Source organism: Plecotus auritus (genome assembly GCF_963455305.1).
Source record: "Plecotus auritus genome assembly, chromosome: 4".
NCBI classification, from domain to species: domain Eukaryota; kingdom Metazoa; phylum Chordata; class Mammalia; order Chiroptera; family Vespertilionidae; genus Plecotus; species Plecotus auritus.
This window is the reverse complement of record NC_137775.1, coordinates 157,409,562-157,436,974: the sequence shown is the minus strand read 5'-3', so window position 1 is coordinate 157,436,974 and position 27,413 is coordinate 157,409,562. Positions and strand designations below refer to the sequence as shown.

Here is a 27,413-nt window from a genome sequence, read left to right as displayed (position 1 = left end):
TAAACAAACAAAACAACAACAACCAATTCAGTTGATGTTACCTGGTCTCATAATATTACATAAGAGTTTTAAGGAAGGGAACAATGAAAATATCTACATATGTTAAATCACTACAAATGTAGTAGGATGTTCAATTTCACTTAAATGAGCAGCCACATATTTCTAGGAACACAATGAAAGTGGCTTAAGGAAACAAAAGATGAAGTGATAGGGACCCTTTCCTTAGACTGAGTCTCCACCTACAGATTTCCTGCCTAGCAATGTCTGTCCCTTTTGAAGAAAATAAATCTACTACTCCTTCCATAAAAATAAAAATGATTTTTTGGTAAGCTTAATGACATACTTATTACTAAGTTATTTACACATGACAAAAAGGCAATAAAATGCTCTAAACTTCATATATCAATTAAATGTAAATTACAAAATATTATCCAGGAAAGGGGTCCTTAAAAGTGTTTTCCCAATAATATTAGTAAGGAAGACTTCAGTGCATTTAAACATTTTCAAATTAGAAATGTCTGTGTTGCTATAGGATTTAAGTACCAGCCAAGAGAAAAGTCAAAGCCCCTTCACCTCCCACCCCAGCCTCTCACATGCTGCTCTCAGAAATCTATCCATTTCCTCTGACACTTTTGGATCATCAGATAAATCCTGCATTTTAAACAGTATATCATTATATATGTGGTACTATTATTATTTTCAAAAATTTTGAATCACAAATAATAATGCACATATTTTATTCATTAGAAGCGTAGTTTTTATCATTTTGCTTGATGGCTTGCTAAATAACTATTTTTTGATTTAATGTAGGCTGACAGCATAAAGAACCCATGAAAAATGTGTCTTCAATGTTTATAAATTTGCCTAAATTCATATAAATCAAAATAATTTCTTTTGTTCACTTCATCACTAATTTTAAAAGATTCCAGGATTCAGTCTTATAGAGAGCTACCTCATTTGTACACTTATAAAACCTCAGCATGAATGTGTATAGGAAATTGGTGACAGCAGACTTAGTTTCTATTTGGGAACCACAATGCCTTTTCTGCTTAGCATACGGCAGGGTTTATGTTACAGCCAGCATAGAGTTGTGTTTTGGGCATATACATTGTGTTATGACATATTTATAATATATTGAATGTTAATCACACTGATCCTCAAACTTAAATAATGCCAAAACTAGTATTAAACTGATGACTGGCACTTAATTGTTTAGCACCCATAGAGTCAGTATTTATCAAATGTGTTTTGTAAACACATTTAAGAATGATGAAAAAATTATACCCTTGCTTTGCAAGATGAAAAAGCAATTTTGTAAATCAAATAAAAAATAAATGAATTTGGAGGTTAGAAAACAAAAAAGACATATTACAATAAAATCTTATTCATTTTGGGGTGAATTAAAGAGGAATCTAGTCATACTAACAATTCAAATAATGGAATTTGGGCTTATATGTGTAGGATGAACCAATAAGGTACAGGATTTTTGATCAATAACCTTTACTTGTTTTATGTAATATTATTAAATATTTTGACTGAAAAATTATTGAAGTACTGGGATAGTGCTGATTGCCATAAGAAAGCTAATGTCTGACCTCTTTGTTGTGTTAATTCTGTCAGTGTCCTTTAATTTTAAAAAAAGGAGCATAATCGCATTCTTCTTCGGAGATATCAAGTTAAATGTAGCCAACTCTGATCAACAGATCAGTGCCCAAATTAAGAAAATTATAATGTAATTGCCTTTGAAAGACCTTGAGATAATTGTTTGTTAATGAGTCTTAAAATGTGAACTAATTTTACACATTTTTCCAAACTGGAACTACTTTTGCTTCCTTCCTTGCTTATTTCTAATTCCTGTGTGAGAGCAACTTGTAGAAGGCAATTAAAAAACTTGGCTGGAGGTAGAACTATGGCAGCAGGAAGTAGCAGAACAATGGCAGGCTGTAAGCCAGTCCAGCGGTGAGAAGTCATTTGATAGTGAGAGAGCAGTGGCAGCACCAAAGATAAAGGTAGCCATGTCATGAAGATTTGCAAAATCATCACTAAATTGTATTGTTTTGATTAATTTTGTCTTCTTGATTTTGTATAAATGTTCTGCCACTCTATTTATCAGTACTGTCTATAAGCCACTCATTAATTCCCAAACTATTTTTCCTTGGAGAGATCATAGTTTGTTAGCAAAAGATACTCTTTGCTCTGGTTGTGACTCTGGTTGAGTAGACCTATGAACCAGGAGGTCACAGTGGGATTCCAGGTCAGAGCACATGCTCCGGAGTTGTGGCTTGATTCTTTCTCATCATTGATGTTTCTGTCCTCTCTCCCTCTCCCTTCCTCTCTGAAATCAATAAAAATATATTTTTTAAAAAGATGTTCATAAAGGATATTATGATAATAATAGCAAAAATAAAACTTCTAATACACTTTAATGCAATTGAGGAAGCTAAGTCATGGCTATTATGATTAACTAGAGGCCTGGTGCACAAATTCATGCACCCATGGGGTCCCTTGGCCTGGCCTGCAGGATCAGGCTGAAATTGGCTCTCCGACATCCCCTGAGGGGTCCCAGATTGTGAGAGGGCACAGGCCAGGCTGAGGGACCCCACCTGTGCACTATCAGGGCTGGGGAGGGACACGGGAGGGCTCCATGGCATGTCCAGCCCATCTCGCTCAGTCCCGATCAACTGGACCCCAGCAGCAAGCTAACTACTGGTCAGAGCGTCTGCCCCCTGGTGGTCAGTGCATGTCATAGCGAGTGGTTGAGCAAACTTAGTATATCATTAGCATATTATGCTTTGATTGGTTGAATGGATGACCGGACACTTAGCATATTAGGCTTTTATTATATAAGATTATTTGGAACTATTACATGTTTTCTAAAATGGGGAAACAATAGGTCATCATAAAGAGAATAAAATATTTTCCAAAAACAAATCTGCCCACTAGTAGAATGAAATCTGCAAAGAAAGATGAAAGAGGGAGGAATAAAGGGAGAAAAGAAAAGGGTAATATATAATAGTTAATAATACCTTTCTGATTAGATTTTTTTCAGCATCACTCAACCACAATAAACAACTATTACTATAATAAAATTTATAACATCACAAACTGAAATAAAAATCCCCAGACTACACCATAAAGTTTTCTATCTAAAGGTCTAACCCAGAAGTTGATAATGTAAGTTAGATGTGATACATATTTAAGAATTTTTTTTCACAGAGTTAGAGTATTGCAAAATGTTATTGTAATATATATCCATTACTATTTGGCCATGGTGAGTTTTACTAGTTCTTTGTAAACTTTGCATGTTAACCCCTTATAAGATGTATCATTGGCAAATATGTTCTCCTATTCAGTGGGTTGTCTTTTCCTTTTTGATAGTTTTCTTTGCTGTGCAAAACCTTTTCAGTTTTATGTAATCCCATTTTTTCTTTTGTTTCCCTTACCTGAGGCAATATATCAGAAAAAATATTGCTATGAGAAATGTCCAAGATTTAATATCTTAAAACTGTGGTTTAGCCCATAAAGCAAGAGAGAAGGCAGTTCTATCCATTTTTTAAATGTAACATATTTTTTTATTCAATTGATTTTCAGCCTTTAACTCAATACCAGAAACACTGACTGAGGCTTTCACTATAAAATGATAGAAAAAGATGACAACTTATGAGGGAGGCTATCTTTTGTTCATATATCTTCAGTCTTCTCTTAGAGAATGTGTGTATAAAAGAGTTCAGAAAACACTGGAAACCCTTTTTAGAGGTTGTGAAGAAAAAAGATGGGAATCAGTAAAAGTATAGATAATCAACCATAGATTTTTAGAAGATGTTAGTTATAATGGCACAGGTTCTTAATTATAAATAAATTTTCAAGAGGAGAAGTCTTCCCAAAAATAAGGAGGCAAAAAAGAGATTGGTGGTTTGAGGCAAACAGTCAGGGAGTGGAGAGAAACCAGAATCAATATTCTCTTATGTCCAGGGGTTTTAGTGGTTCAGTAACAGCAGATGCTGTGGGCTGTTTTCCAATGAATAAGTAAATGAGTCTCTTCAACTGGTCTCTGAGCTTTAACAAATATACAAAAAGTTAATTAACTATTAACAATAATCATGATTCGTGACAAATATTTTTCTAAGAGCAAATACATTTCATTTTTCTGTAATATTTTAATTTCTTATTTGATTATTTAAAACAATGGTTGAATAGAAGTTTTAAAATACATGTTTTGAGTAGTTTTCCTAAGTAACATTTATTGTCTTAATTAATTTAACACTATTTAATATAAAATTAAATAGCTTTACTGCCTTTCCTTTCTATCATTAAACCAAAATGAAATAATTTCCCAATTTGAGGTGGTTTTTATTATTTAAATCTCTAAGTTGTGTGTTTTTTTTTTAATCTGCCTTTATAGTTATGGAAAATCTATAAGCATTTGGTGTGTGTTTTTGTGTGTGTGTGTGTGTGTGTTTTGCCTCAGTGACATCTTGAGCAATATTAAAAAGAAGGGAAATCTACTTTTTCTAGTAGTGACTTCTAGGATTCAAATAAGCCTCATTTTTTTAAGTTGTATTCAGAACAGGTTAATAAAAAAAGTAACTGTCTTTCACTAGAGCTAGACTAGGACTTATGCTATTTTATTTTTTAAATATATTTGTATTGATTTCTGAGAGGAAGGTAGAGAGAGAGAGACAGAAATCATTGATCAGCTGCGTCATGCACACCCCACACTGGGGACTGAGCCCACATATGCCCTGACTGGGAATCAAAAGGTTATCTCTTGGTTCATAGGTTGACGCTCAACAACTGAGCCATGCTGGCTGGGCTATGCTGTTTTATTTAAAGTAATAAATTGGATGATAAACAGCAACATAGTACTTAAAATATGTGATAACTGATTTTTACTTCCCTGTCAACATCTTTTTGTCAAAAGCATCCAGTAATGAAAACTAGGTAGATGTTTAGTACGAAGAAACATAATTAAATGCAAATAAAACAAAAATATTATACATTTTTATGTTACAACATTACATTTGGTACTGCAACCTTAGATTTTAAATTGTAGGAATGTGATACAATAGAAACTTTCCAATATTTAAAAAAATTACAAATTTTATGTAAATATAACTGACAACTTCCTCACTCTTCAGTTCACATAGATATAACCCTAAAAAAGAAAAAAAATTCAAAATAAAAGGAAGTTGTATTAAAAAAAACAGCTATTATTTATTTTCAACACACTGAGATTAGGGAAGTACAAAAATGGTAACTAATGCTAAAGTTGAATTATTATTTCTTAAAGGATACTAAGATCTTACAGATTAAACCAGGTTTATAATAAGAATTATTTTCTGCGAATTCTAATTACTTTGAAATTATACTATAAATTATCTTCCTTTCTGCCTTGAATTTCCTTCCCCATATAATTAGGGATTTTCAAGAATCAAAACTATTATTGTCTCTTAAGAACAAAAGCCATAGAAACTGCTAATTATATCACAGTTGAACATGTTTTTCTTCTTTGAAGAGATCCTGAATTTCCGGCATTTTGAGAACATTTTCTGACCAGAAGATGATAGAAATGTGAAGCTACACTGGTGTTGCAACCAGTATAATTAGTTTCTATTTATAATAACATGTTATTAAAAAGTTGCCAAGGTCTGTGTCAAATAAAATTAACCTAAATATTCCCTGGTCCCTAAATCATTATTTTATTTTAAGAATCAGGCCACATTCCTACAGATATTCCCTTTTCCCTAGAACTCAAGGGCCTAATCAGAGGCAACTCCAAGGAAAAGCTCCCTGTCAATGCTGACTAGGAATTAAGGCCCTAGTAATGGACAAATATCAAAAAAGAACATTTTTCTTTTTCACTTATATAATTGACTTTTTATTTCACAGAATACAAAAATGTTCAGTTTACATATTCAAAAAAATATATGGAATTGCCTTTTTAAATAAAACTGTTAATGACATTCACAAATACCAGTTTTGCCATCTGTAGATTCTAAGCTACTTTTCAGAGGGAAGAAAAAAGAAAAAATTAAGTACACACATAAATTTTAAGAAAATTTAATAGAAAAAATATATTGGTATTACATAGTTGCTTCTATTTTTGTTTTGCTTGGGATTTTTATTTTGTTTCTTTTGGGTGAAAATTTCAATTAATCGATTTAACTTTTAATCATATTTAAAATATGTGGGTGATAAAACTGTATGAAATCTTTAACAATGCCCAGAAGATAGATAAAAATAAAAAGGTTTACAAGTCATTCAAGTCATATGGAGCTAGAATATTCCCAGTAACAATATTTGACAAAAAAAAAAAAAGAACACTTATAAATATATGTAAGAGTACCCAAATATTCCTAATAAATTCTAAATTACAAGAATGAATCAGAAATAGGAAATCTCTTAATTCATTGTTTTAATATGTTGATAATAAAATATATGCTTTATCTTATGTAATGTTGAAAAATAAATCAAATGACTTTTTTTGATTAGTTAGAATATATTAGCTAGGAGTAGAAGGAAATGTTCTTACCCTGATAAAGAAGAAAACGAAGAATACTAATTAAAGTTCTTAATGAATAGAAAAGCATTATTAATATAGGTAAAATGCTAGTATAATTATCTATATAAAAAATCTATATAATAAAAGCCCAGCGACCGTTGCGGCAGAAGGACTGGAACCACCAGTCGCTATGACGAGCTGGCTGCAGGGGCCGCCACCAGCACCGCTGCCAAGCCCGAGGGCCCTGGGCCAGTTGCACAGCCACCGCCAAGGCTTAGATAAAGAAGAACCAGAAGGGGGCCAGCGTGAGCATGCAGCTTGAGATGAAGGCTCTGTGGAACGAAATCAATCAGCTGGGCACCAAGATGATCGTCACCAAGGCTGGCAGGTCAGGGTGCCCCTCTCCCCGCTGCGACCCTCCCCACATGGCACCAGTCTCGGGCAGCAGGTTTTGTCTTGATCCACCCAAGCGAGACTAAGAAGCGGGGTGGGGGACCCAGCCTGGCCACTTGCAGATCCCTCTCAGCGTGGGCCAGCTCCTTCGCTCTCTGAGTCCCGGCTCTAGGACAGCAGCCTGGCGCTCCGGGCCGGAGGGTACTGCCCGGGAGGCCAGGACCTGCCTCAGGACCAGCAGCCCAGGACCCCCCGGCACGGCCAGAAATGGACCAGCTCAGAGCACACCAAGCTTGGGGGGAAGGCAGTCGCCTGTGAGGGGCCTTGCCACCAGCCAGCTCCCGGTGGATCCCACCGCAAAGGAAACTTGGTCTTTGGTTCCTTAGTTCAGTCTATCAGTCTAAAGAGGAGCAGCTGGGCATGTTTCACGGGAGAATTAAGACTCTAAAACAATGTGTTCTGTCCCATGGAGATTGCTACCCAGTTGTCTTAGGCCTAAATTCCGGGTGATTGTGGGGCCTGGCTCTGCTACTCAGGCCCATGTCTTCCAATTGGCCTGTATTTGTTGTAAGGGCCCAAAGAGAAGAAGGGGAACAAGTTTTTTGATGCAATGGATTTGACCAACAAACAAAGACGAGTGCCAGGCTGTGTCTACACTGAGTGGCCAGATTATTATGATCTCTGAACGCATAATAATCTGGCCACTCAGTGTATATCTTATATAATAAAAGGCTAATATGAAAATTGTCCCCTCCACCAGGAGTTTGACTAGTAGGCAGGCGGGCCAACCGCCCATGTCCCCTCCCCCGGCCAGGCTGGCCAGACCCCACCCATGCACAAATTCATGCATCGGGCCTCTAATATATCAATTTTAGTTACATTCATAGCAAAACTGAGTGGAAGGTACAGAGATTTTCCATATACCCCTACTCCCACGGTGTGGGCTGTGGACATCCTCCTATTGTAGTTGAACCTTGCTTGCTCTTGGCATCTCAATGGGAGGGATTTACCCCCAGGCTGATTGGCTGTGAGGAATGGCTGCAACCACCATGGAGGATCAGCTGTGCAGCGTCTGACCACCAGAGCAGGATTTACTTCAGTGGGGCTCTGGTGCCAGCTGAGTCCACTCCTTGAGTGTGTCCCTTGTGAAGAAGATTGTGTTGTGCTTCATTGTGGTCTGAAGCTATCCACTGGATATGCTAACTCTGAGGCCTCTCAGGATGTATAGGCCAAGAACAGCTGCCACCTGTGTCCTGTCTGGGGACACCCAGCATAAACTACCAAGCTATCTATAAATGGCTACTACTTATGCTGGGTTTGTACGTGCCCAAGAGAGACCAAGCTGGAAACCGAGGCTGGCTGGTGTTGGGCCTGAGGCCTCTTAGTGAGAGGTATGTGGAATGCTGAGGTCAGATGTTGCTTGTTTGAAAGATTTTAGGAAAAGTCCAAAGCATGAGCCAAGATGGGTCAATTGTATGGCAAAACCCCTGGAAAATGCTTGGGTTGGGCCCATAAGTTGGGTGGGGCAGGGTCTCAGGGAATCACCAAAGTGGGTCCAAAAGTGTAAGCCAGGTTAATGGAGACTCAGATAAGGTGCCCACCTGCTGACTCTGTGAGGATAGGACTCAACAAGGGAACAATGGTCTCTGTGAGCACTCTGTCTGGGAGAAAACTGTCTCTCTAGCTCTTGCCCTAATGACAACTCATTCCTCCCTATATGTCCCTGGCTCCCCAGTGCTGGAACACAGAGCAAGTAAGTCTGAGTAAATTCATGCAAGGACCCTGCTAGAGGAATATGTTGGATTCTAGAGCCCTCCATCTCACTCAGCCACAATCCCTGCTGGTTTTCACAGCCAGAAATTATGGAAACTTCTCTTCCTGGAACTAGAACGCTGAGATGAGAGGCCTGGTGTGGGGCTGGGACCCTCAGAAGTGATGGGGTCCCTTTGCATCTGAGATATGCCTCCTGATTTGTATTGGACACATTTGGGTATGGGACCAGCCTGTTTTGCATGTCCACCCTTTCAACCAGTCTTGATGCAGCTTCTTTTTCTATCCTTAGTTGTAAGACTTCTGGTGAAGGTCAGGCAGTTCTGAATGATGTTTTTTCAGTATATTAGTTGTAATTTTGATGTTGTGGATGATTCCACTACCACATTTACGAATGCCGTTATCTTGACCAGAACCCCCAAATATCTTCTTTGATGAGAAGTCTGTCAAAATCTTTGTCCCACATTTTAATCAAGTTGTTTGTTTCATTATTGAGTTTCTCTCTCTTTTTTTATTGTCTAAAGTTTTACATATGTCTCCTTTTTCCCCGATTGGACCCCCCCCCCCAGACATTCCCACCCTGGGCAAGCCCCCACCGTCCCAGTGTCTGTGTCCATTTATGCTAATATGCATGCACACAAGTCTTTTGGTTAGGTCATTATTGAGTTTTAAGAGTTCTTTGTATATTTTGGATAACAGTTCTTTATCAAATCTCTTGCTAATATTTTCTCTTAGTGTCTTGTGTTTTCATTCTCATGTATAATCATCTTTCAAAAGATTTAATTACTTCTATGAAATGCATCTTAAACTTATATATTTCTCTTTATTTTAACCATTACCAACTAGTGAGGTATGATTATGTATTGGAGAAAGAGTTGGAAGTAGGCACTGGTATGATTCTTTTTTTCTTTTTAAAATAGATTTAAATCACACCTGTACTATATTTCTTAGGTGTGGTGAATTTTTTAGCTCATTGCTTAAGCAATGAAATTTTTAGAAAATAAATCATACACACTTAATTGAGGTTATTTCATCTAAAGCAGAGTAAGAACACTGTCTAAAATATTGATGAACTTTCTGGCAAAGGGAAGGAAAACGTGCTCTAATTTAAAATGAAGAGAGTTAGGTAATACCACATTTCTTGAACCTCTACCAATTTTCTATTTAAGAGAGAAAGTTTTAGTGTGAAGTCATTGATTGGGTAAGATCATATAAATTACTTGTTACTATGGGGCAATGGCTTTTCTAAATAGAAAATTCTATTTTCTTTAGATGTAGGAAATGAAAGTTTGCTGCTTTGGTTTTCTTCATCCAAATCCAAAATTTATTTTTAATTTGTATTGTATGCAAAATAGCATAATTATTTTTTAAACATGCACTCTATTGATAGCATAATTTTGTGTGTAGGGAGAATAATTTATATTATACATATTCTATTTAATTTCCCTTCATGTTGATATCACCTGTAATGGCAAAGTAAAAGGATAATTCTTTTTTCCCAAATCTTTCAATGTTGAGAAAATTTGGGGGGAAAAAATCTGTATTAAGTCATTGATATCTTTAAGTAATAAAAATTAATATCCACAATATATGTATCATATATGTGTGTACATGCATGTGCATATATAACCATTATAAGTTCATAAAAATATTCTTCAACTCCCAAAATCTGCAATGGAAAAAGTCACTCTAATCTTACCTAATAATAGACAAATATGTAAGTTGACTGTACCTCTGCTACACCAACGGCCTATCAGGAGTGAGTATGTAAATTAACCTGACAAAGGTGGTGGGTTAATTTGCATATGCAGGCGTGGAGTGGGAGGGAGCTACAAGAGTGGTGCTCTGCCTAGGAGCAAGGACTTGCAGGCTCCTGGGCAGCCAGGAGCGAAGCCAGGTAAGGAAGGCCTGTTCTTGCACAAATATCGTGCAATGGGCCTCTAGTATATAATGAATAAAGTACATAATTATATAATTTCCACAGTGAAATGTTGAGTAATTCCTTCTTATATAACCAGTCAATGAAAGAAAAAGACTACATATTTACAAGATAAGAGAGCAGAAACATAGACCACATTTTGGTAGATAATTATAAAATAATAACAAGAAAATAGTCATATGACCTTATGATATATCGACTTAGTTTAATTAGATTAATATTCCAATCACTTTCCTCAAAACCTACTTTGTGCTCAGCACTACGTTCCTGCAATTTGTGAAATTCATCAAAATAGAGAAATGGTTGGAAGATATGCATTCTAGAAATAAATCAGTCAGCAAAACAGAAAGGTAAAAACAAAATATGACAAGATGTATTTTCTTTTAAAAAACAATACACAAACTAAATATTTCTTTTCTTTTTTAAAAATATGCTTTTATTGGTTTCAGAGTGGAAGGAGGAGGCAGAGAGAGATGGAAACATTAATGGTGAGAGAGAATTATTGATCAGTCACCTCCTGCATGCTCCCTACTGGGGATGGAGTCCACAACTTGGACATGTGCCCAACCAAGAATTGAACCATGACCTCCTGGTTCATAGATGGATGCTCACCACTGAGCCATGCCAGATGAGCTATTTTCAATTTACTTTCCAAACAGAATTCTACACAATATAGTCAGTTATATTTGAAAATGTTTCTATTTGAATAGCTGACAAAGACCATAATGTTTAAGTAAAAGGAACATACATAGTTTCTAGATATAGAAAACTAAAGAAGATTACACTATATCAAATTTGCATGTCTATGAAAATCTAAGTGATGCTCAGTTTTCAGGCTCAGTTATATGCTTGAAATTCTTAATTTTGCTATCATTTACTTTAAGACTGAGCCACACTGTATTAGTGAAGAAAAAAGTAAATGACTCTTTTTGTCACCTATAATACTGTAGTTACATACTATATTTTCTTAAATTTACATGAATATTTTTATCTACCTAAGATCACCTTTGCTGAAAGTTAGGAAAAACTATTTTTTGTTTCAGGAGTCATAGACAATTTTCATATTCAGGAAATTGAAAGAATTATATAATTATACATCTTGGCCCTCCACCTAGATGCTACAAATTTATAGTTTACTATATATGACTTATCACTTTTTGTCTATCCATTCATTCCTGTCCGTCCATCAACCATTTTCTTAATGAAATCAAAGTCGATATGAGGCATCAGCACACCTCTTAAATATGATTAATAGTGATATGAGTTCAATATTGGTTTATGTATTTGTTTCTATTCTGACAAGATTTATATACAATGAAGTGCACTAATCTTAAGTGTACTATTCAATGAGTTTTTGACAGATGATATTCCTCTGTAACTGAAATACCTATCAAAGTATGGAATGTTCCAGAAATTTTATCTTGCCCATTTCTAGCTAGTCTCTACACCCTTGCCCCCAGAGGAATGAACTGTTCTGTATTTTCCACAATAGATTACTCTTGCATATTCTAGAAACATATAAATGGAATTATATATATGTTCTTGGTTACATTATTTTTTAAAAATTCATCCATGTCATTGCATGTATCAGTAATGTGTGCCTTTTTATTTCTAAGCAGCATTTAATGGTATGGCTATACCCTGGTGTTATGTATGTTTTTATTGATAGATACTTGGTCTTAATAAACCTGCTATAAACATTTTTGTTCAAGTCTTGTTGTAGACATATATTTTCATTTCTCGTAATTAAATAGCTAGAAATGGAATGACTGAATCATAGGATAACTGTGTATTTGGTTTGACAAAATACTTCTAGACCATTTTATACTCCCATCAAAAATTACATGAAGAAGGATGTTAAACAATAGATTGGTATAAACAAATTGAGTATTGATACTGAAGTCACATTTGGCATTATGTGAGAGAGAAAAAATGTAGGAAAGTGAGGCTGATAACAAGAAACTTAAAAGCTATAGAAAGGATGAAAAACCTGTAAGGACCTAAATTAAGACATGAAGTATACAGATATATATGAAAGATAGAGAGATGGAAATAAAACTTGGTGATTAATAAACTGTCAACGGAGAGGAAGGTGAACTCAAGACTAATTCCAGGCTTCTGAGTTGAGCGACTCTAATAGAGGGGATTCAAAGATGAATGACAAAACCATGCTTCAAAAGAGCTTTGTGAACAGCCCTGGCTGGATAGCTCGGATAGCTCAGTTGGTTAGAGGATTTTCCTGATACGCCAAGATTGTGGGTTCAATCCCTAATCAAGGCACATACAAGAATCAACCAATGAATGCATAAATAAGTAGAACAACAAATAGATATTTTCATCTCTCTCAAATAAATAAGTAAATAAATTTAAATTAAAAGAACAAACATACTCTATCACTATAAAGAATATTCCAGGGTGCCCTGACCAGTGTAGATAAGTGGTTAGAGAGTCATACCCTAGAGGTCTCGGATACAATTCCCAGTCAGGGCACATATGCAGGTTTGATCCCTGTTTGGGGCACATGAGTAGGGCAACCTATCCATGTTTCTCTCTCACATTAATGTTTCTCTCTCTCTCCCTCTCCCCTCCTCTCACTCTAAAATCAATGGTAAACATATCCCCAGATGAGGAGTAAAAAAAAAAGAATAATCTTGGGCAAGTGGGAAAGTATAATTACTCTAATTGAAATACAAACAAAATATAATATTATGGAAACTCAGAAGACAAGTTTCCACCTCAAGAATTAAATAAAGCACTATGCACTTTGGAAGGTATTTGAAAAGGGTCTTGAAAAATGACATGATTCTTTATAGAGGATTTGCATAAGTAAAGTCACTTAAGAAAGAAAGTTCTGGGAATCCAGAGTGATAAGACAGAAGGGGATAGGGAAAATGCAATTTTTCTTAGTAGGTGAGCCTACTAAGTGAAGACCTTGAATATCTTTAAAGGAGTCTGAATTTGTAAATGTTGAATCACTATATTGCACACCTGAAATTTATATAATAGTGTATGCCAACTATACTTAAATTTAAAAATAAGTAAATAAATAGATAATTGAGACTGAATTTAATTATTTAGCCTTTGAAAAACCGCCAATATAATTAAGTGTATATTTAGAAATTCACATTGGCAGAATTGTGAAGTGTTGATTTAAAAAAATGATTTGAGACAGGTCGATCTTTAAAGAAGACAAGCCAATACTTTAGGAGAGAGATGAGAGAACATTAATTAGAACAAAAGAAACAAGGAAAAATACAATAAATATGTGTGAGGGGTGGAATTGGTAAGAAATTACAACTAAGTAGATATGGGAGATGAAGCTGAAAATATGACAGTGGGATAACGTTTTCTCTTTGCAGTATTAAATAAGGGAAACCATAAGGTTACTAATTTGATTTGACATATACTACTGGAGACATCACACTCCACAGTGATGTTTGTGGTTACTTCATATGTTTCTTCTCCTAAGCCCAATATCCCAAAGACTTTCCACTTCCTCTTCAGTAATTTGCCTTCAGTTGAGAAAAACTGTGGAAAGTTTGATTTAATTATGACTGGTTGATTCAAATAGACTTAGTTTGTAGTAGTAGAAAACAGTGACTTTTTCCACTAACTTTTATTACTATTAAAAACCTCTTTCCTTGTTAAAATAGTAAACAAAATAACCAAATAGTGTACAAGCCTATGCAACATGTAGACCTGGTGGAAAACCCATGGGTAAACACTTGATGCCGCATGATCCTGTAGAAAGAACTCAGCTCTTGTTTATGTGCTGGTTTGCACTTTGGGTATTTACTGGGTCTTAATGTCAGGGTTTCTCCTGGGATGAGTGTGGATTAGGAAAATGCGTGAAAAGCACAAGAAAAGAACACAGTAAATAGTTCCTATTATTTACTTCCCATTCGGGCTCATCTTCCATCCTAATCAGCCTAGCCCTTCTCTCCCTCCTGACATGACTCATCTTCAACTTTCTTCGGGTTAAACTATCCCAAGAACTGTGATCATAGTTTCCCAGCCAGCTAAGCATCAGAAGTTTTTCCAGGCCTGTTCCTTGGCAGCCAGAAGTTTTTCTATTCCAAAGCCAAAAATGATATATCCATTCTGCGTAGGCTGTTAGCTAAGAATGTAAGATGACTTTGTGCTGCATTCCCTACATTCCCAATGTGCTGGAAGTTCCATTCAAGGTCTTTTGATTCAGGGAGCTACTCCCCCACCTCCCGGCCCTCATGTTGCAGCAAAGCTGAAAGGGAAGAAAACAGTCACAGTGGCTGTCAGCCTGGGGTGCTGGCTGTCATGTGGTGATGAGTTGTCCCCATCACCAATTTCCCCTCCAGCTAGCTTATAACTATTTGAAGCCTGAGGCTGTGATACTGGAAATATTTTGAAAATTAAAAAAAAAAAAGAGTTTTACAATTTACCTAAATTGCTATTTGTTCCTCTCAGTTGTTTTTTTAACAGGTTTACTCCTTCCTCATCAGCTGCTCCTGATTCAACTTGCTTTCAGTCACAATCACAGTGTATGTTACCATTAACATTTTTTTTACTTTTTTTTCTTTATTGATTAAGGTATTACATATGTGTCCTTACCTCCCCATTGCCCTCCACTCCCCCACTCATGCCCTCACCCCCCTGGTGTCTGTGTCCATTGGTTAGGCTTATATGCATGCACACAAGTCCTTACCCTCCCCTACCTTCCCTCTGAGGTTTGACGGTCTGATCGATGCTTCTCTGTCTCTGGATCTATTTTTGTTCATCAGTTTATGTTGTTCATTATATTCCACAAATGAGTGAGCTCATGTGATATTTATCTTTCTCTGACTGGCTTGTTTTGCTTAGCATAATACTCTCCAGTTCCATCCATGCTGTTGCAAATGGTAAGAATTCCTTCTTTTTTTACCGCAGCGTAGTATTCCATTGTGTACCATTAACTTTTAAACATAGGTTTATATAGGATATTTCTTAAAATTTTCTAAACAGTGTTATGATAACAGCTAGCAATTGTGAAGGCCGATGATATGCTGACATAGGTAGGTAGATAGGGAGGTAAAAGGAAAGAAAAAAAGACAGACAGAAGGGAAGAAAGGAGGGAAAGAAGATATATATTTCCCCCAGCACTTCTCAGACATATATACTTACGTTATTCTGACATAAGTATATAAGGAAACTGAAGTGAGTTGACATTAATTTATTTTTTGAGGTTACAAATCTAGTGAATGGGAGAAGCTTGAATTTTACCCAGTTTTCTCTGATTCCTATCACAGTGAAAAAAGAATTATTTTGGTAATTGAAGGTATGTATTTAGTAAGAATTTACCTTCATGAATAGTTATTAGGTCAGTAGATAACCTTTTACTGTGAAGAAAATAAGAGTATATATATATTAGAGGATTGTGCGCGTGTAGGGTCCCCTAGGCCTAGCCTGCCATCAGGGCCATGTCCACCGCCCTGCAATACCTCACAATCTCCGTGCCCCGCAACACTCCCAGCTCGCATCCTTCCCCCACACACCGCCTCCTCCCGCTGCCGTGTGCGCCCCCGCCCCTCCCCCTGCTGTGGGAGCACCTCTGTTCACCTCCTGGGGACCTGTGCCATGCTCCCCATCCCCGCCTGCCCGCTGGCCACCTTGCTGCGCCCTCTTCGCTGCACGACCCACCCCCCCTGCCACCAGCACCGTGTGAGCCCTGCCCCACGAGAGGTGCTTCATGCACCTCCTGGTGACCAGTTGTTTGGTTGTGATATAGAAGATGATATAGATAGATAGATAGATAGATAGATAGATAGATAGATAGATAGATAGATGATAGATAGATAGATAACTGTACAAATTTTGAAAGGTTCCTTTTACTCTCATACGTAGAATCATAATTGATTCAGAGAGATGGGGAATTTTGTGTGTTTTTTTCCCAGTGGATTTGTGGTTTTGTCATTCTGCTGTGGAACCTCCTAACATGCTTTGCAAGAGGACTGAATGAGTGTTTCATGGTGTGAAACCAGTCCTTGTAGTATTTACATAAGACAGCTTACAATCATTCATTTCATCCTCTATTCTAATGAACTATGTATAATTTATATCCTAGAAACCCAATATATGTCCTAACTTCTAAATTTATAGACACTCTAAAAGCCTTCATTAATCATCCTTTAAATTTAATTCATTTTCAGAAAAAAAATATTTCTACAATGTAGTTGTATGTTCTTATACTTTGTGGGGTTGTTCATGGAAAGGATAGGTCCAGCCAAATGTTGGTCAAAATGTTGCTATACTCAAGATTCTGACTGATCCTAATGTTGAGAGCAGTAAAATGTGTTCATTATTTAAATAAGCTCAGGCTGCCAAATGTATCATAAAGCCAGCTGCATGTCCTGTGCCAAGGTGTCATTTTCATTAAGTGCGAGATTGCACCTGAAGGACAGTTTAATTTGCAGCTGCTAAAAATATTTCGACAGAGTGGTACTATTTCAAGTGGCAGGTGGTACCCAAACGTGAATTTTGCAAGAAATGCCATCTGTGAGATGAGGTGTGGAAGAATGTCAAGGGGGTGGAAAAGGAGATAAAGGAGAGAAGAAAAGAGAAGTTTATTTACCCAGGGTTTATTGCTATTATCTTGACTACAGATCCCATGCTTCACATGATAGCATTGGCCCAAGATTATTAAATATGATTATTTGTTCAGCTTCTGCCATGTGCTCAGGGCATGGCAAAAGTACCACAGTACCTGCAAAGACAAAGTTTCTTCCCCAAAGGCATACCAGTTAAGCTATCCAAATGAGAGAATCCTTTCCAAGTGTATTTACCTTTCATAGTGTTTGCATTGCAGTTTTGTGCTGCTGAGATAAATGCACTTTGATCTTGCTTAAATGGGTTTTTCCACTTTCTTTTGATGTCAACTTTAACATACACCCACACTGGTTTCCTGCTCCACGTCGCAAGAAATATTTTCTAATTGTACAATCTGAAAGATTTTGTTAAATTTTTGTCATGAGATTGTGAACTTTACGGAGTAGAGAACATCGCAATGGGGCACGTTATCTAGGGGCATTGTAACTGGTTGCATTATGAGAGGATCTGTATATATGTACCTGTTAGTTTCAATGGACATGGCCACTCCGGAATCAGGAATTTTATCTGGAAATAAGCATCCTCTGCTTTAATAGGCCACAGACACAACTTTAAAAGAAAAAGAAACTAGTAAGTTGGGATTACTTTTCATTTCTGCATGCCATTTGATGGTAGAATAGCACCTTTAGAATAACTCTCCTAGGTTCCTAAAGAGAAGTGGTACAGTAGATGAGTCTGAGTGGTAAAACTTTTCCATGGGGGATTTTTGATGATAAGACCAGTTATTGAATAGCATGTAGTTTTTCAGGACAATGGTAACGTCTGAACTCCAACACATGCATTGTTTTTAGCTTCAGACAATGGAGAAACATGCCTTATGTTAGTTTAATCCTATTGATAAATCTAATTTTGAAAAATTGCAAACAGGTAATTGATTTTTGCTGTATTCATTGTCTGACACAAAAGGATGCAATAAAAAAAGAAAAGCTTCTTCCAGGTTAAAAGAATATTCGTAAAATTTCAGGAGACTATTTGAAAACCTGCTATTGTGTACTACCTCTTAAAAATAGTTGCAATTTAAATAAGAATGTCTAAGCATTTCTTTAACCAGAAACCTAAATATCGAGTTCAATTCATCCCAGAAGCTTTAATTAACGATGTCAAAAGGCAACAAAATGTTATACTTCCTTTAAAAAAATAAAATCTACACAAATGCCAGTTATAACAATGGTCATGGGGATGTGAAATACAGCATAGAGAATATAGTGAATAATATCATAATATCTATTTTTGGTGTCAGAGGGTACTAGGGTTATCAGGGTGATCACTTTGTATCTATATATAAAAAAACCTAAGCCACCGTCTGACTGTCTGACAGGTAGCTATGACGCGCAATGACCACCAGGAGGCAGACGCTCCAACTGGTAGCTGTGGCATGCACTGACCACCAGGGGGCAGACACTCAATGCAGGAGCTTCTGAGCTTCGGTGACTTGGCAACTGTGGTTCTCAAGTGACTCACCTGGAACCAGAGAGGAGGGAGCCGGATTCCAGGGTGTGTCACTCAAGAACTGCCCTTTCGCAATCTGGGACCCCTTGGGGGATGTCAGAGAGCAAGTTTTGACCAATCCCCACAGACCAGGCTGAGGGACCCCACCGGTGCACAAATCCATGCACCAGGCCTCTAGTGTTATGTAAATACCTAACATTATGTTGTACACCTGAAACTGATATCATACTGCATCTTCACTGTAACTGAAAAGTAAATTTTTAAAAAAAGTCACAGAATGAAAATAAAACCTACACATTTTAATTTAGGAGATTTTAATTCATTCACTTCTTAAGAACAATGCTCTGTTTCAGAAATTATGCTTAGTATGGAAGAAATAGTCAGCAAAAAATAAAAAGACTGGCTTATAAGAAGAAAGGGGAAAGAAAACAAGTGAGTAAAATCAGAGTTTTATGGATTCTAATTAAAAAACGTGCACCAGGTGCCAGGGAATGGTTTGTGTGCCCAAAGGCGATAGACAGTACACGATGTTTAGGAGAAGGTGAGGCCAGAAGCGGGGGAAATAGACCCCATGTGACTACCAAGAGAGAAGTGTGAGGACCCTCATCTGAGTGGTTGCAGTGGGACAGATTCAGAATGTGCTTCGGGGAATACTTTGTTCTGTAGAGAAGCTGAAGGCAAGAGAGGGAGGAATAAGGATAAATGCCTGTCATACTAAATAGGAACATGAGGATAATAGAAAAAGAATTAAATGTTTTAAGAGATGTAGAAGCAAACTTTCGTGTTATGTGAAACACATGCCTATAAAGTCAGTATCTATGGTGTTTTCTAGAATGATAAACAGGTTCACTAAGCATTTAAAGGAGGAGCAGTAGTCAGTTCTGCTGGAACAATAGGTCAAAGTTAGTTTGTGAATGACACTGATTGCCCTTCATTTATTTTCTACATTAGAGACACTGTGAATAATGTAACTGACAATGTTTCCCATTTTCTTCTTGTGCTAGAAAGATTGGAGCTAAATATGTGGCTCTTTTTAAATATATATATATATATATATATATATATATATATATATATGTATATATATATATATATATATATATATATATATAATATGAATGTAATAACTTCTCTTAGCCCTTTTTCTGGCTCAGAGTAACAGCAGAATTATTGTCCTCTCTGCTTAATTTATGCTATTTTGTCATATCCTATGACACCTGCCATCTGTTTTTGGATAATGTATTGTATTAATGCATTCATACTTACTTCTGAAGCACTGTATGCATGCCTTAGAAGAAATAGATAATACATGTAGAAGGCCAGTTAGATAATTGCAGAAATATAACTGTAAATTAAAAAGGACATTAATTGTGAGGGTAACATTAAAAAGGTAGTAAAATTGTAGCAGGAATGTATTTGATAATAAATTAAGAGTGCAAAGGAGAACTGTAGGAGATGGAGGGAGGCAATTTAAGGTAAAATAACATTTTATATCTAGACATTGATGTTGACAGTAACCAAAATGGAAAGGTAGGAAGGAGCAAAAGCATTTTTAAAAGAGAAGTTGCTATGCTCCTTGCTCGGTGTGATGAATTAAAGTTGCAGTGAGATATCTAGGTAGGACATTTTAGTCAGAATTTGAATTTTGAGCTCATCTTTCTTCCCCACTCTCATATCTATCCTTCCTCAAATGTTCCCTAACCAAATAAATGAATCCAATCCAACCAGTTATTTAAATCAGACATTTCTTTAATTTTTCCCATTATTTTTGTCACTATTCCTTATATACATCTTATCAATGAATATAATCCATCAATTTTACTTACACATAATCCCTGCATATGTCTCCTTCTTTACTTATAGCTCAATATTACCATCATTTCTCACCACTTTCCAGACTGATCTTTCTGCCTTCATTCTTGACACACTACAACTGTTTTCTCTACAGCAACCAGAATGATCTCCTTAAAACAGAAATCTGAGAATGGCATTACTAGGTTTAAAACATTCAGGGTTTCTCTCATAGCTATTAGAACAATAAACTGCTTTCCTTTTGTCCTGGCCTGTATTTAACTTTCTCTCGTCATATCTGACCACCTCTGTCTTCACTGATCACTCTCTGTGCACAGCATTCTCTGCTGTTTCTGTGACTTGTCACATATGTTCCTTCTGCCTGGGACATTCCTGGTTCTTCTTCAGGCCTTGAATTATATGTCATATCTTCTGAGAAAAATGTTCTCTAATTCTTTCAAGGCCAGATTGTCTCTTCCATTTCCTTCTGCATTCTTTCCAAACTCTTAGTTTTGTTCTTTTTATGCAGTTTCATAATTTCTCTATTTAATTGTTGTTATTCTCTCACAGACAGTAAGCATAACACGTTTTACCATAATATCCCCTAATCTTTCACTCTGCGGAGCACATAGTAAGTGCTTAGGAAATATTTGATAAATGAAAATAAAAATGGTGAGTGATTGCATGAAGAAGAAAGATTATTATTGGAGTAATATTCTGTACATTATTGGATTGATAGCAAATAAAGGGAGGCTTTAGACTTAGCAGATAGCTCATTTCTCCATAGAAAGGAAAAAAAGAAAAATTGGGGGATGAAGGAAGAAAAAGGAGGGTGGTCTCAGTTTTATCAATATAGCAAATAACAAATTCATCTTTGGAATGTAAAGTGAGAGATGGTGTTACCTTACTAATTTTAAGACAATCTGAATGATTTTTAAAAGTTGTTGTTAGTACATCTATAATAAGTATACTAATTCCTTAGGGACACCAAGATTTTTATTTAAGATAGAGTGAATTTATAGCACACCCATTTGCTATTACTACTTGATTTTCTTTTTCCTTGCTTAGATATAGAAGCAAGTGGAAGAAAGTTCTGGGTTTTGCACAGCAGGAATAGTGAATGTTCATAAGGCTAAGAGGTCCTAGGGAAATAGGGAAGACAATTAGGATGACTGATTAGAATGTTCGGATTGAATAAAAAGAATTCACCAGTGAGGAGAGGAATAGTCTAAGGCAGTGGTTCTCAACATTTCTAATGCCACGATCCTTTAATACAGTTCCTCATGTTGTGGTGACCCCCAACCATAAAATTATTTTCGTTGCTACTTCATAACTGTAATTTTGCTACTGTTATGAATTGTAATGTAAATATCTGTGTTTTCCGGTGGTCTTAGGCTCTACAGCAGCAGTGCTAACAGGGTCACCTAAGACCATTGGAAAACACAGATATTTACATTACGATTCATAACAGTAGCAAAATTACAGTTATGAAGTAGCAACGAAAATAATTTTATGGTTGGGGGTCACAACACCATGAGGAACTGTATTAAAGGGTCGCGGCATTAGAAAGGTTGAGAACCACTTGTCTAAGGGAATGAGAAAGGGGGTAAGAGGACAAAATAGCACAAGAAAATGGAAGACAAAATTGGGGGACTGAAGAAGTAGATTATGAATAGTGAGCAGAGGTTTAGACCAAAGAGAAGAATTTCTAAATTTGAAATATTAGAAAAATATTTATTTTAAATTTTTTAAGAGATCATATAGAGACACCTATCCTATCTAAGAAAGAGGAATATGCTAATTGACTGCCACACCCTCACAAAGATGGCGGTGCCCACAGCCAATAAGGAGAGAATATGCTAATTGACTTGACTGCCACGCCCTCAAAGATGGTGGCACCCACAGCCACAAGATGGCGGTGCCCAGGCCCTTAGTCCCCCAGCCACCCAGGCCGGCCCGAGGTGCAAGCAAGCCTCGGGTGGCAGCTGCCCAGCCACCCAGGGCCGCCCAAGGCTCAGGTAACGAGGGCCAGCTGAGGCTTGCGCTGCTGGCAGTGGCAGCAGCAGAGGTGTGATGGGGGCGTCACCTTCCCCTGATCACTGGGTTGCCTCCTGCCCCTGAGAGCTCCTGGACTATGAGAGGGGGAAAGCCGGGCTGAGGGACCCCCCTCCAGTGCATGAATTTTCATGCACTGGGCCTCTAGTTTTATTATAATAAGAATGAAACTTTTCTAGTATAAGATATAATCTAAATTTCTTAAAGATAAGTTTTATTAAATTGGCATTATTTTTCTTTGATATTCTCTTTTTCTATTTTAATAAATTTAGCTGTTATTTTCCATGTATAATTTTAGTTTTTGGCTATATCTGAAGCTATGTCAAACTGTTAATTCATCTACAATATCCTCCACTCCTGTAGTATCAGATATTAAAGGAGAGATAAGTATTGAAAACACTTTTACCAAGTACTTCATATGTTGCTTGAATTATTTCTCACTAGCATCCACATTTGTAAGCTGATAATTATCCTGACATATTTTAGAAAGTGAACATGATGCTTGATATGACTTCTCTCATGCCCAAACATCAGGAGAATGTTTATACATGTAAAATTTCTTTGTATTGTTGTTGTTTTTGTGCCTCTGACATTGCTTTTGTTAGATTATAGCTTTCTGAGAATAAGAAATATATATTATTCATTTTGTTTTTTACATGGTGTCTTGTATATATTTATGATGAAATGAAAGATAGTTGGATTTAATTACTTGAAATTATTTAAGTTATTCAAGTGTTTATATGAACAACTTCACTAATTTGGGAGGTAATATTAGACCAACTTCTTCTCCATTGCTCCAGGACTAAAGCAGAAGAATGTGTGAGTTTTTATAATTAAAAATAAAAATTCTGTAGCTGGATTTTAATGTGATCCCTTAAACTTAACATATGATTGAAGCTTCCTTTTGGTATCTAATAATAACATAATACCTTTGTTAGCATTTTATAAAATTGTTTCACATGCACTATTTAAGTTTAAAATATTTGTTTGTATATGTTCATGTTGACCAATGTCACCCCAATAAATTTAATTAAAAATAATAAAATATTTGTATATAAACTATTTGTAATTTCTATTACAGGGTGAATAGAACACAATTTTTAAATTAGGCATCTGATATCTGAGAAGTAAGAGTATTGTCAAGGTCACTGAAACCTCGGCCAGGTGGCTCAGTTGGTTGGGGTGTCATCCCATACACCCAAATGACGAGGTTCGATTTCAGGTCAGGGCTCATATCCAGGTTGAGATTTCATCCCCATTCGGGGCGTGCACAGGAGGCAACCAATTGATGTTTCTGTCACACATCCATGTTTCTCTCCTTTCTTTCTGTCCCTTCCCCACTCTCTCTCTCTCAAAAAAAGAAAAGTCACAAAAGATGCAAGTGATGAACTGTGTTCTTTCATACACTCACACCTCACTTCTAGGAATCTAATTTCATCGGTGAGGTAATACTTCTTTGGTTTGTACATTAAAATTCCTACTGTCACATTAACTATTCCTCTCAACATTCCTCCTATACATATGAACAAGTACATCTATGAACAAGTACAATTTTATGAAGATCAGATTTGCAAACAAGTATTAAGTTTAAAGTAATACATTATTTTATTTATCTAAAAAATTCTGGTGCTAAGTGATTCCAATTTTTAAGTTACTATTTTCCTACTCTTATTACAGTGGAACACTGAACTTAAAATGTGAATAGGTAATACTTCATGTGTTTTACATTATTTGGAGAGTCTGTATAATTTGCCTAAGAAGGATAGTGGAGTGTAGCCCTGTGAGATGTACTCAATACACAGTCCCAGAACAAATGTTCAAGGAAGGCTATGAGCATGGAAAAGAGGATAACAATGATTATCCACAGGTGTAAAGACTAGGAGTCAATGACATAAATAAATCAGGATTCTGAATTCTTTTCTGGTCTCTGAAGTATGAGGCTGACCTGTGGGTATATATTTCATTGTTAACATAATGCACCATGGGAGTTTAGGTAGATTACTCTAAGAATTTAAATACCTGCAATGTCCTAAGTGTTCTCAGTGAGAGGAACTCAACTTCTTAGTATGTCACATAGTAAAGCCGTGAAGCTAGTACATATTTTATACAGTTTGTATGAGCCACAACCATATCAACCCAGGTATTTACAGAAGCATTTTTTGAAGTGGGACTCTAAACCCTGTGTTTAATCTAGACAGTCTTATCTTTTCCCCTTTTTCTTTCCTTCCCTGCTAGCACAGATATTTGGTGACTGCTCACTGTGTTTTAGGCTATTGAATCATAGCACCAACCAAAACATGCCAAGTTCTTATTCTCATGGAAATTGTGCTGCATTGGAGGGAGAGAGAGAAGAAAATAAGCAAATGAATATTAGATACAGAGAGAGGCAGAGAGCTGTTTAATAGCAGGCGATGAACCATCTTAGGAACAAAATTAATGAATGAAAATAAGTTGTTGTGTGTGTGTGTTTTTGTTTTTTTTAAAAGCCCTGGTATAAGGATTTCAAGGCTTTTAAAGAAGGTAATCAACAAGGGGCTTTTTGATAATGTAATATTTGAACAAAGACCTGAGTAGAAATAGGAACCCACCCTTGGGGATATAGGAGGGCAGAGAGATACACAGGCAAGAATGATCTGAGGCAGGACTGAGAGTGCTTGACTTGTTTGAGAACCAGAGGGGGAGGCCTGGCTGACTAGGAGTGACTTAGGGAAGGAAGGGTAGGTTGAAGAAAAGGCATGTGGGGTAGCAGGGCCTAGATCATATAGGGTTTCTGATTACTATAAGAATTAATATTTCATTGTGAGTGGTTTGGAAAGATATAGGAGAGTTTAGAGAGGGAAGTGACATAGCAGAGGTTCACTCTGCTGTTGTGTGGAGAAGTGGGCCAAGGTTGGTAAGGTAGAATCAAATAGGCTATAAGGTGTCTATTGCTGGCAATGGTGGTCTGAGAGAGGCAGGTCTTAAAGGATGTGGTAGGAAATGGTAAAAACAGGGATGGGATGATAGAATGTGGAATGTGAGAGACAGAGAGGACTCAAGGGTGGCTCCCGGGTTTTTGGCTTGTGTGCCTGGAAAATGATATTGCTATTCACCGAGATGGGAACAACATGACAGGATTTATTTTTTATTGTTGTATTATATGGATCTCCCCTCCTACCCAATTTATCCCCTCTCATTTCTCCCCTCCTACCCAATTTTTGCTGGAAACTGGGATAGATGAATTGGTAGTTTGATTTAGACTATCTTATGCTTGAAAGGAAGAATACTTGTTGGTGATGGCAATAAGTAATATTAGATAGCACTTAAAGTTTGCCAAATATTTTTTTAGCCAGTAATGCATTTGAACTATGTGGTCACACTGCTAATTTCTGCACCTAGTCCTAACTTTCTGGGGGAAAAATTAAAGAGTGTTTTTATTACATATAACTTGTAACATAGTTTAAAATACATAAAGAATGGACAAACAAAACAGAAACAAATTCATAGATACAGAGAACAAACTTATAGTGCTTTATGGGAGACTGGTTGGGGATCTTGGTAAAAATGGGTGGAGGAATTAAGAAGTACACAATTGCAGTTACAGAATAGTCATGGGGATATAAGTTTATCAAAGGAAATACAGCCAACAATATTGAATAAGGATGTATGGTGCCAAGTGTATACTAGAATTATTGTGGGGAGCACCGTGTAAATTCTATTATTATCTAACCCCTATGCTGTATACCTGAAACTAATATACAATAATATTAAATGTCAACTGTCATTTGAAAAAGGAATGGTTCACATACTCTGGAAAAAGTGAACTAAGCAAAATTAGTTCCTGAAATATATCAAATAGGAGTTAAAAGGAAGTGAAAATGCACTGTAATGAATAGTATTATACATCCAAATGTGAATTCATATATATCCTATAATTTGTCTCTCAGATCCAAGGTTCATTAGTGCCCACCTCATCCCAGAGAGTGACAACCCTGAAGATGACAAAGTATATTTTTTCTTCCGTGAAAATGCGATAGATGGAGAACACACTGGAAAAGCCACTCATGCTAGAATAGGTCAGATATGCAAGGTGAGGTGAAGAAAAATAAATTGAGGAAGATACTGTTGAATCACAATTTTATTTATTTTTCTTTTCCACCTATGTGAAAATGCAATGAAAATTCTGACTAAAATTCTTGAATTATCATTATAAATATTTAAATGGTAAAAAAGGATTGAAAATATATCATGTTTATGAGTAACTCTTCATAGTCAAACAAGCAAGCAGAGGTTGTGAGGCATTACTTCAAAATTATATTATGTGGTCTTAGTTTGAAAGTCTAGAGAAATAAATATTTTATATTACCTAAGAGAATATATACAATTTTGTATCCTCAGACTTAGCACACTTTCCTATAATGTATAATTTTTGAATGAATATTTGTTGTTAGGATAGCTAAATTATTAATATAAAAGTATTAAATCTTGTTTTTATAAATTGATTATTATAACATCCTATGTACACATGCACATACATAATTTTGAAGCTTTGAAATTGATCTGAGTAATTATTTACTGTATGACACAAAATTAAATGTAATATGGCATTATAATGTTAAATATATGTAATAAAAATTGATTGATACTTATGGATTAATTAGTATCAGTGTGAAGATATGATAACAGTACTAATTTCCCCTCTACCACTGTATAGTACAGTATATGTGCAATATGGACAAAGTCAACTGTTGCTATATACTAGAGGCCCAGAGCACAATGCAGGGGGTGGAGGGGGCAGTGTCCCTCAGCCCAGCATGCACCCTCTTCAATCTGAGATCCCTCTCACAATCCAGGACTGCTGGCTCCCAACCGCTCGCCTGCCTGCCGGACAGCCTGATCACTCCCTAACCTCTCCCC

At 36.4% G+C, this 27,413-nt stretch overlaps 1 protein-coding gene across 2 annotated transcripts in view; it reads left to right on the top strand.

Annotated features, from left to right (window-relative positions):
- Positions 1-27,413, top strand: part of SEMA3A (semaphorin 3A) — a 202,666-nt gene that overhangs the window by 127,042 nt on the left and 48,211 nt on the right. For both annotated transcript variants that reach the window (XM_080664128.1, XM_080664129.1), the window contains one exon: positions 26,444-26,586. In XM_080664128.1, coding sequence (XP_080520254.1) covers positions 26,444-26,586 — 143 coding nt within the window. The remainder of the gene's footprint in view (positions 1-26,443; positions 26,587-27,413) is intronic.